The 11,123-nt window shown below is 39.0% G+C and overlaps 2 protein-coding genes across 2 annotated transcripts; one reads left to right on the top strand and one right to left on the bottom strand.

The window, feature by feature from the left end:
- The first annotated feature begins 2,867 nt into the window (after nucleotides 1-2,867).
- Nucleotides 2,868-4,381, top strand: LOC140947837 (beta-1,3-galactosyltransferase 5-like). The gene has a single exon (XM_073397038.1). The coding sequence runs from the start codon at nucleotides 3,030-3,032 to the stop codon at nucleotides 4,047-4,049; it is 1,020 nt and encodes a 339-aa protein (XP_073253139.1). The 5' UTR covers nucleotides 2,868-3,029; the 3' UTR covers nucleotides 4,050-4,381.
- Nucleotides 4,382-7,382: 3,001 nt separating this feature from the next.
- LOC140948561 (carbohydrate sulfotransferase 11-like) lies at nucleotides 7,383-10,870 on the bottom strand. Its single transcript, XM_073397815.1, has 2 exons — nucleotides 10,674-10,870; nucleotides 7,383-8,311 (listed from the first exon to the last, which is right to left on the bottom strand). Exons 1-2 carry the CDS (start codon nucleotides 10,797-10,799, stop codon nucleotides 7,448-7,450), a joined length of 990 nt encoding a protein of 329 aa, XP_073253916.1. The 5' UTR covers nucleotides 10,800-10,870; the 3' UTR covers nucleotides 7,383-7,447.
- Between the last annotated feature and the right edge of the window lie 253 nt (nucleotides 10,871-11,123).

The raw sequence follows: 11,123 nt of genomic DNA on the forward strand, positions 1-11,123 counted from the left end.
AAACCAGGTTAAATTTTAACCCCGGGTTAGCGCTAATCGACCTTCGAACAACTGGGCCCCGTTTGCTTTAGATTGACATTACAGCGCTGAGAAACATAACGCGCGTTATGGCGGTGGGAATTCCTCATGACTGATTTTCAAATAGCCTCTCTTTGAAGTTGACAATCGAAGGAACCCTCCCGCATGTTTTTAATTGTCCAACAGACATGTGACCAGGCCAGACCAAGGTACAGTCGACTCCCGATATTTCCAACCTTGCGTTATCGGGAGTTCGAGTTATCGGGAGCTCGAAGAAAATAGCCCGAAGTAAGGTGAAAGAAGTTTTTACTGTACAGTGAACATTTTTATCAAATGTTATTGTAGAAATGTTAAGTGAAAGTTGAAATATACATTTGGATTATAAATCAGTACGTAACGTAACAAAACATAGCCCAAATAGAGAGAGAAGTAAAGCTGTTTCACGTTACATTCGTGACAAACAACATCAGCCTCCACTAGTAAACTATACATCGTCAGTGGGACTTCAAAATCCAATATTTCGGGACCCAGTACACTTTTTTTTCCCGACTTTTTAAGAGCTCAAAACATGGTTCGAGTTATCGAGGGTAAAATTATAGAGAATTGAGCTTAGTGGAAACAAAAATTACTTCTAGTTAATCAGCGGATGGTTCGAGTTATCGAGGGTAAAATTACAGTAAATGTATGAAGGAAATCCAGGGGAAATCGATTTTGGTTCGAGTTAGCGAGGGTTCGAGTGATCAGGAGTCAACGGGTACGGGGATCGAGTGGTAGAGGACCCTGGAAACAAGGTTGAAAGGAGGGACTTTAAGATCCCACGACACGAACGGCAAAGAGAACGTCAAAAAGACAATTATATAGGTTTTATAAGCAAAACAACAACTTTGCACGTGCATCACACTTGTTTGTACGTTTCTTTTCCACTTTTTCCACGACTACGATGTGAACTGAAAATGCCTGTACCTTTCGAGGTATTACCTTAGCACCGAGTTGGCTATAATTATCTCATATCCAACAAGCGCGAGTAAAATAATTGTTTTATAAAAAAGGGCAAAAAATATCGCGAATTCTTGTCGACTTTATATGTAAAAACAACCGATTTTCAGCTTGTTTTAATTTTGAGCAGACGCGTACAGTTACCATATTTGGAAAACATGGTATAATTAACAATTAATGAATGAGGCTGAGTGTCTTATGAAGAATTATGGAGATCGAGGAGGGTGTTATCACGGCCGAGGCGGATAACACCCCCCGAGATCTCCATAATTCTTCATATGATACGAAAGCCGAATTCAATAATTGTTTTATTATTCATTCAAAATAATTCCTAGTTTAAAAACAAAGCTAAAACGTGCTTACCTCCATCGATGTTAAGTTCACCTTCGATAGTGCACGTTTACTTAGGGTTGTTCAGCTCCGCAAATATTCTCCAAATAGCAGTTGTCGCCCTTCGAGTTGTGTTGTTGTTGTTCTTGCCATGTTTTTAGCTACATCTTCGCCTAGTTCTTACTCTTGAAACGAGTGAGATGTCCGCCATATTTTGTTTTCTCAACCAAAACAACTCAATCTCGTCCCCAGGTCTTCTCGGTTAACGGTGCATTAACCTCTAGAAGGGTGCATTTTTGACGTCATTTCCTCGTTAAACGCAAAATTCTTCCAAATCTGGTCATCAGTAACTGGTTATGGTGAATTATGCGTGTGCTTTTAGCCAATCAGAATCGGGGAAATATTTTGAATGAATAATAATGGCTCTTATTATTCACTCAAAATATTTCCCCGATTCTGATTGGCTAAAAGCACACGCATAATTCACCATAACCAGTTACTGATGACCAAATTTGGAACAATTTTGTGCTTAACGAGGAAATGACGTCAAAAATGCACCCTTCTAGAGGTTGATGCACCGTTAACCGAAAAGACCTGGGGACGAGATTGAGTTTTTTTTCGTTGTAAAAACTAAAATGGCGGACACTTAGCTTCAAAAAAATCGATATAATGAAACGTCGTTATAGCGAACATATTTTGTCTGTCCCTTGGACTATTGTCATATCGAGATTCCACTTCTTGAAGTTCTTTTCAACAATACTAACTATTGTCATAGGGCGAAGAATATCGTTTCGTTATTCCGTTTGTGAAAAGATGCGTTTACGTTGACTGTTTTTACTGTATGAGGGCACATGGATGGAGGCTGAACTGATTTGGGGTCATACTTGAGATATTTTTTTTATATTATGCCTTATGCTAATTCAGTCTGAGGATTCAATAAATTAAAGACATCCCGGGGCGCTTATAACAGGTATTTATGGTTCTTGAAGGAAAAAGAGCTTGAAACTTAAATTGTATTTATATATTGTCTTATTCTCGTATCTTTTTTCATTCTGTACGTCTCATAAACCTTTTCGCCTGGATTAGGCCTTTTCTATTTGTGGGGATGCTTTCTTGAATTCACGTATTGAAGCTCTTTCTCTTTTTTACAGGCTTTGTTACCTCACCCCCCCCCCCCCCTCCCTCCCTCTCTTCTCTCGACGGCACGCTTGCAGGAGCAGCTGTATCATTTTGTGGTCTTTATATACTCCACTCAGCTAAGTTAAGGCATGGGTTGAAAGGCTAATATATAGATTTAGCCAGGGCTAAAAGCGAAGCTCTCGATAATATTTATAGTTTGTTCAAACAAAATATAAAATCGTGTAATGCGAAAATATTTGACTAGTTTCATGACGACTGATCAAAACAATCCGTTTCCAATGGCACTTCGCCAAATTATGCAAATTAAGAGGTGAGACATGATGCCTTAACATACCTAAGTAGTTGAGGCAAAATGAACATCAACATTTTTTTTTTTGCCGCTTTTTATCCCTTAGCCACCCTTAGTCCCCGTGTAAAACATCACGTGATATGCAATTGAGAAGCTTATTAGAGAGTTTTTCTCTTTAAAAATTAAAAAGAGAGATTTGCTATACGGACTAGAGGCTTACAATCCGTTCTATCAAACCCACTCGCAGCTAGTTATCATGAATTTCACGGTCAAAACGTTTTCAAGGAGAGGATTTAAATGTTTCTATCTCGCTGCTTTAATGTTAAGCTGGATTTCCTTCATGTTTTTCTTCTTGTTTCCGCCCTCGAATTCAATCACTGATGCACTGGACTGGAAAAGGATGCAAATCCAGTTACTTGGAAACGACGCAGACAACGAAGAAGCTAGCGCGCCGAGACAGTCTGTGAATAAATCCGAGAACCCAGTACTGAAACACAAGACGACATTGATCACAACGAAAACTTGTTCGCAACACTACTTTCTTCTAATCTTGGTTTCTTCAGCGCCTTGTAATCTACAGCGAAGGAAAGACATCCGCCAAACATGGGGTGTAGACTTTGTTTTGAATCCTCGCTGGAAGACTGTCTTCCTTGTGGCCCAGACGCGGAACAAGAGCGTATCAGACTTATTACTGAAAGAGGAAAATGTTTTCGGGGACCTTGTACGAGCGCAATACTACGATCATTACTGGAATCAGACCCTTAAGATACAAATGGCATTTGAGTGGGCTTTCATGTATTGTAATTTTTCCTTTCTTTTAAAAATGGACGATGATACATTTGTTGATGTTAAAGGTTTAATCTCACTACTTGCCAAGCCTGCAACTCCTCAAGGAAAGCTTTACATCGGAAAGTGTTTTAAGAAAGCCAGGGTGAAGAGGAAGGGAAAATGGGAAATTTCGTTTGAAGATTATAATGCAACATTCTATCCAGAGTACTGTTCTGGGTTTGGAATTGTCTTATCTTCTGATGTTATTGACAAGTTTGTTCATTTGTTTGACGTTGTCCCAAAGTTCAAAGTCGACGATGTTTACATCGGTATGCTGGCCGAAAAAGCTGGTGTGAAACCTATTTTTAAGGGTGATTTTTTAAGCAGATTTGCCATACAACCACCCGGAAGTAATAGCTGCGTCGATCTGAAGAAGCATATTCTAGTAAGGCATGGAATTATAGGAAAATGTTTATTTGAGTTGTTTCAAGCTACATTAGGTATTTAGACTGAAATGACTGTTTTAAAGTAATTCCAGTCACAAAATAAAACTAAAATTTATCTCGTGGTTCAGTTTTATCCTTGGTTTGTTTTAAACTCGTTATCATGCATACTAACCATACCTAAAATCAATGAAAATAAAATTTAAACCAATGATAAAATTGAAGCGCATCATTTATTGCATGCAAGGAACAGTCATTCGTCACTCGTTGACCTAAAAATCTCGGAACCTAGAGGCTGAATGCTTAATGACTCAAACGTAAGAAATGTTGAGGAAGAAACACTCGGAATAGAACAAACACGTTTACGTTTACGTACTTTGTTATGACTACAGTCGACTCCCGATAAAACTCGAACCCTCTATAAATCGAACCTCCGCCAACCATTTCATACCATTTCATAAGCCTGAACCTGAAAATGGAACCTCTTTCGGGCGGACTCTCCTAGTATAGACCGGAAGTACCCCCGGACACTACCTAAGATTATCTTGTTTGTATTGTTTGTATTTGGTGAGTCGCATATGAGACCCGTATGAGAGTCGCGAGACCCGTATGAGAGTCACGCTTAAGGTGACTCGACCCAGTTTTTTTGGGGGGGTACCATCCTACTTTGAGGTTCTCTGGTATCCCCACCTTTACTTTTATCGTAAGTCTAACACATAGAATGGATAACATATAGATCAATCTACAATATAACATAAAATTTTTGGCGATCGGAGTAAATGTCACGTGGTTATAATGCCACGCCCCTTTGAGGTCTGAGTCGAAAATCGGCTGTTGCCGGCATTTTTTTGTGAAAATCTCTCGTTTACACATAGTGCGCATTAGTGCCTTGCGCTGAACAGAGTTTCACCAAAATCGCAAAGACCCAATTCGAGAAATTCAGCGGTTTCCAAATTTAGGTCATAACTTATGCGAAAATGATAAGCAAACTTTACACGGATTATATCTAATAAACCAAGAGATTCATCCCTTTATTTTGGGCATCGTTATAACAGATGGGTCCTTGCAAGTCAGCAAAACGCTTTAGGGCCTTGTAAATGAGCACGATTTCGAGCAAAGCAAACATATAGAAATTATAGTTTTCGCTATTTGTTGACGTTTGTCAGCGTTTAAGAGTCCTTCTCACGAAAAAAGCATTTTCTTAAAAATTCGTAGTTTTTTTTCGTTCAAATTTTTTCAGGGCCACAATTGATTAACTAACTACCCGGACTCTGAATTTCATGGTCATTGAAAAACAGTGACATTATCTTCTATAAGCCCAAACTTGAGTAAACATTGAAGATTTTTAGCGTTTTGGCTGAGTTTGTGCTTTGGGAGTTGTCTATTGTTTCTAGTCTGTCATGATACAGCATTCTTGTTCAGCACGCGTGCAATGACCATGCTTGGCTGACTTCCGAATGCTCACCGAGATATTCCCGTCACGAATTGGTTTAATTATTGGCTTGCATTAAACCTATGAAAAAATGATATTTTTGTAATAGTAAGTAGATTTAGTGTGTAGTACTTCTTGATTTTTTTGCAAAGACACAAGAAGCACCAGAATTGATTAAAAATTATTAGTTAAACCTCTATGCATCACGCGATGGCCTGTCTCACTGCACTAAAATCATAATATCTCGGCGAGCGTTCGGAAGTCAGCCAAGAGCGGTCATTGCACGCGTGCGGAACAAGAATGCTGTACCATGACAGACTAGAAACAATAGACAACTCCCAAAGCACAAACTCAGCCAAAACGCTAAAAGTCTTCAATGTTTACTCAAGTTTGGGCTTATAGAAGATAATGTCACAGTTTTTCAATGACCATGAAATTTAGAGTCCGGGTAGTTAGTTAATCAATTGTGGCCCTGAAAAAATTTGAACGAAAAAAAACTACGAATTTTTAAGAAAATGCTTTTTTCGTGAGAAGGACTCTTAAACGCTGACAAACGTCAACAAATAGCGAAAACTATAATTTCTATATGTTTGCTTTGCTCGAAATCGCGCGCATTTACAAGGCTCTTAAGCGTTTTGCTGACTTGCAAGGACCCATCTGTTATAACGATGCCCAAAATAAAGGGATGAATCTCATAGTTTATTATATATAATCCGTGTAAAGTTTTCTTATCATTTTCGCATAAATTATGACCTAAATTTGGAAACCGCTGAATTTTTCGAATTGGGTCTTTGCGATTTTGGTGAAACTCTGTTCAGCGCAAGGCACTAATGCGCACTATATGTAGTCGAGAGATTTTCACAAAAAAATGCCGGCAACAGCCGATTTTCGACTCAGACCTCAAAGGGGCGTGGCATTATAACCACGTGACATTTACTCCGATCGCCAAAGATTTTATGTTATATTGTAGATTGATCTATATGTTATCCATTCTATGTGTTAGACTTACGATAAAAGTAAAGGTGGGGATACCAGAGAGCTTTAAAGTAGGATGGTACCCCCCCCAAAAAACTGGGTCGAGTCACCTTAAAAGCAGCGACTCTCATGTGGGTTTAGTCGTAAAATTTCATGCCACAGTTCTTTTGCAGCTTCTGAGGCTCTGTTCAGTGTCTTACACGAAAATAGATTAATTTCGGTATTTCCACTTAAATTGGACAGAAAACATAAAAAACGCGGCATAGTTCAAAACCTGGCGAGAGCTAATATCGCTTGAGGCTTTTCCGTGCACAGCAAGAGTCCATAACCCATATACTTTCCCACCTTTTATTACTAAATGAGATGCAAATTTCCAATCTTGATGTTGAAATAATATTCGTGGAAACTGAACATTAAACGGGTCTCCCTCGAGTACAGAATTTGAAAGTCGAGTATTAAGAACGCGACATTTGATAACAAAGTTAGCCACGTTATACCCGTGCCAGAGGCTTTTCATGCGCGGTTACCGATTTTGGTCAAGTCTTAAAAAGTGCCCCTCTCGTGTCTTCGGCCTTCGGAGACGTGCGAAGACCCTCGTCGCACGCGAGAAAAAATCTCTGGTACTCAGCGTAACAACGTAATACAGTTGCTGTTGAAAAAATCTTAGTCCGGAGTTTATACTGACTTAATTTACTCTGGATATCAGGGGTTTTATCAGGCGCATGCAGCAGGGTAGATTTAATAATTATGCCCGGTAATAAGAAATGAAAATAAGAGGGGGACCACTCAAGTTTGCTTGGGAAATAAAGACATGGGTGGGGGAGGTGGGGGGGGGGGGGTCGCGAAAGCCATCAAATGTTATTAGGGGGGTCACTTGAGTGAAGAAACGTTCAAAGGGGGGATCGGCTAAAATTTCACCTTGTTTAGCACCCGTTTTCCCGAGAAATATATGGTGAAAGACCATACCAGTTTCTTCGGGAGATGTACGCCTAATTTAAGGCAGGACACCCAACGAACCACAGGACACCCAACGCCTGGGGCTCGCAACAAATTCAGTTACAACTTATCATTGATTAAATTGTCAACTACCGCTTTAAGCCGTCCTGGATAGCTATAACCAAACAACTCGAAATCTTTTTTGTAAATACTCTGTAGTTGCCTTATCCTGAGCAGAGAAAGCGTAGAATAGTACTTCTGCAGTAACTCGCTAGTGTCTGTTGGTTGCCATTCCGGAAATTTTACCTTGTTTTCCAAGTTTGTTTTTCTTAGAATAAACATGGCATCTTCAGCCAGTGTTTCATAATGTCCGATGTAATCGAATTGTATGCGACAAGGATGGCATAATTTATACTGTTCTCGCCAGTGTTCTTGAAACAAACCACCTTCTCTCCGTCGAAAAACCAAATAGGTTGCAAATTGTTCAAACGTTACTTTTTCAGAGTATGTTTCGTTAGGAAGACTACTTCGACTCATCAGAACCTGTTTTATTTTTTCCTGGTAATCTTTCCAGTAATCTTGTTTCGCCTTGAATTTCCCCCAGAAGCAATCTCTATAGGCAGAAAGTAGACGTTCAAACGGTTCCCTTACAAACAAGAATTTCCTATATGTCTTTAGAATTGTCTCGCGTTTCCCCAAAGAATAATCGTTAAGAATTTTGAGTTTTCCTTTAGTGTTCTTGTGAATCCCATTTGAAATGTTAAGACCTTCTAGTTTTGCCATTATTCCCTTCCAGACTGTGCATGCAACCTTTGGGACAGAGCAATAGACAATTTTGTACTTCTCCACAACGAATAAGTTATCCAAGTCCGGATCCACGTCGACGTTTTGGGGATCTGCCCCATACTTTGCGCAATATTCCTTAATATTTTCCGTTGCTTTCCTCTGCTTGACTCTCATCGATACTTCCGATTCATTTTGAAGCTGCAGAAACAATAATAAATGAAGGGTTTAGTTTCAAAAAAATTACTGCATTTCAAAAGTGCTCCGTCGGTTGGGGAGCGAAACAATTTACCAATGTGACTGGTAAAACAGATTGACACCCGAAAGGGGTACTTCTTCTGCTTTCAGGTATATGAAAGAGTATGAAAATCTGTCATTTCGGTCTGTAAAAGGACCAAAAAGGGCTAACAGTTGCATTTACAGATATGAAAGAGACAAAAATGTGAAAACAGAGTGGGAAGGCTTATGAGCGGTAGTTTACGGTAGTCACAGTCGAGACAACGAAACTTTAAAGATTCAAACTATATTTTCTCAATTCGACATCCCAGGCGTCTTTTTTCAACTTAATTAGCTTTGTGGTTCCGGGCTTTGTTGAAACCACCGCTTATTTAGTTACGGTGTTTACTTAGGCAAGGCTTTATAAACACCGTCCTTGGCAGCCGTTTATCTTGTCTTTATAACTAGACCTTTCATTTTACAGTCCCCTATTTATCCATAACTGATTGTCAAAGTGGAGCGTTTCTGGCGTTTATATATTTGAAACCAAGATGGCGGCCTGTTATTCAAAGCGCTCGATCACGACGATCTTATAGGGGAAATTAGAGTACTGTAAACCTTATAGCCTATGGTCTAATGTTAAGCCATTATAAATTCCTGAAGAGCTTATTTGGAGCCTTCCCTTTTTACTCCCGGCGTTTTTCGAGAAAACATGGAAATCTTTTACCCAGGCGAATAGGATAATATGTACGATACATACATAGCTTTGATTTTCCAGCGATCCCTATTCTCGGTTTTCACATGACGTCACCAAAATTCAAACTACGAAACTATCGATTCTTCTGAGTTTCTGAGTTTCATGAGGTATTACAGCACTATAAACTGTTATTTAAACAAAGTTTTAGTTCCAAAGGGTTCTTCGTTTTGCGATAGGGGACGTTTGAATTTGTAGGCTTTTGCGTGACGCGGCATTTGGCTGGCGGTCGGGAAGGCTCTTATGTGGGTTAAAAACATTACCAATTTTGGGAGACTTTGCTATCTAAACATTCCTTTTCTCAGAATAAATATCACTTTAATCCTTTATGAGTTTTTCAAGCAATGATTTCACGCATTAGTAGGAAAACTCAAAGACAGATGTTTCTGTTGGTTTCCGGCGGCCATATTTGTGCCCCTCAACGGGACACAAACATGGCGTCTCCATACAAAGCTTTATAAATTTAGGTAAAATGTTTTCCCGAATATCTCGCATATGAAAAACCGCACAGACCTGATTCTTGGCGAGGCCTTTTGCATATTTATCTTCTTTTATTTCCTAGATTCTGGACTTTCTGTACTGAATGGTTTGCAATTTTATTTTCGATTGCGTGACAGTGAAAACCGAGAATAGCTACAGCAGTCAACTCCCTTTATTGCGGACATTGTAGCGACCTCAAATTAGTGTCCTCATTAGCGAGAGTCCGTAGTAGCGAGAGTTTATCTCAGTCAAACGTCTGTACTTTGTTTTTGCAGGGGATTTAGCTGCTGTCCGTATTGTCGGGGTATCCGTTATAGCGGGGTGTCTGCAAGGCGTGAGTTGACCGTACTCCGTCACGTGCAAAGAGTGGTTTTATTTTTTTTGTTGTTGTTGATGTAGAGACAAACGAATTAAATTAACTAAGTTCATTAGAACCTGAAATTCACAAATAATTGTCAGAATGAAAAGGGGACCTTTGCATGTATTTTGCCATGGATAATACTGTTCTCGTTGAAATTGAAATTGAAAAAAATTTTCATATTACTCGGCATATGAACAAACCTTCTGCACCAGCGAGTAAACAAAAATATAATGACAACACCGGTACCCAAGCGAGAAGTAAAACACACCTTGACTTTGACTATTGAGCAAAAGAAAAAAAAAACGTAAATCAACACTCGGAAACTTGAAGTGAAAAGATTAAGCCAAAGGTTTTTCTTTATAAGAAAAACGATTTAATAAGAAATGCCTCACACGGATTTTAATTGTTTTAAGTGAGTGAATTGTGCCCGCATTTACATTGGAAACACGACGTATGTACACCATTTGACGCCACGAAAATATACCTAAAGTTTAAATTTTTCATTTGGGGTAAGGAAAAATGGCTTAAGAACCTCAAGATCAGTCTATATCGTTCGGGATTTTGATCATAAGAATAAAAAGAATAATTGCTTCCTTTGACTCATTCAGGGTTTAAAAAAAAAACAACTTGGTAGAACCGATCACAAGCTGGAACGGTGGTAACCAACTTGGAATGATTCTGGAAACTTAGCGTTTTTTAACGTGCTATAAGTTACTTATGAGTCGGCGTATTTAAAGCTTATTTTCTTTTACCTCTTCTTCGGTAGGCTTTTGATCTGTCTTGATCACCCACGCTAGAACCGAAAGCAAGGAAACCAACGATAAAAACGTAGCCAATAGTTGAAAAGCATGGTTTCCAGATAGATTTCGCGTCACCATTTCATCACAACATGTCCCGAAACATGAAAACGTGGGAATGATTCACTGATATTATACGTTAATGCAGTTTTTCTAATGTACACCGTAGTTTAATATTCAGTTTTCATGCTTAAGATTCCAGCTTGGCATATGTGACATATGGACTGGACTCATGGACCGTATGGACTACGAAGTTGGACCATTTCAGTGTTGACTGTTGTTGTGTGGGATATGCTTACGCATCGCAAAACATTCTTGCACTATAATAAAAGCTTAACTAAATTTGAAAGTATCTACGTAATTGTTCCCTAGAATAATTCCCACTTTGATTAATTTTTTTATATA

Source organism: Porites lutea, chromosome 9 (genome assembly GCF_958299795.1).
Source record: "Porites lutea chromosome 9, jaPorLute2.1, whole genome shotgun sequence".
In the NCBI taxonomy this organism is placed as follows: Eukaryota; Metazoa; Cnidaria; class Anthozoa; order Scleractinia; family Poritidae; genus Porites; species Porites lutea.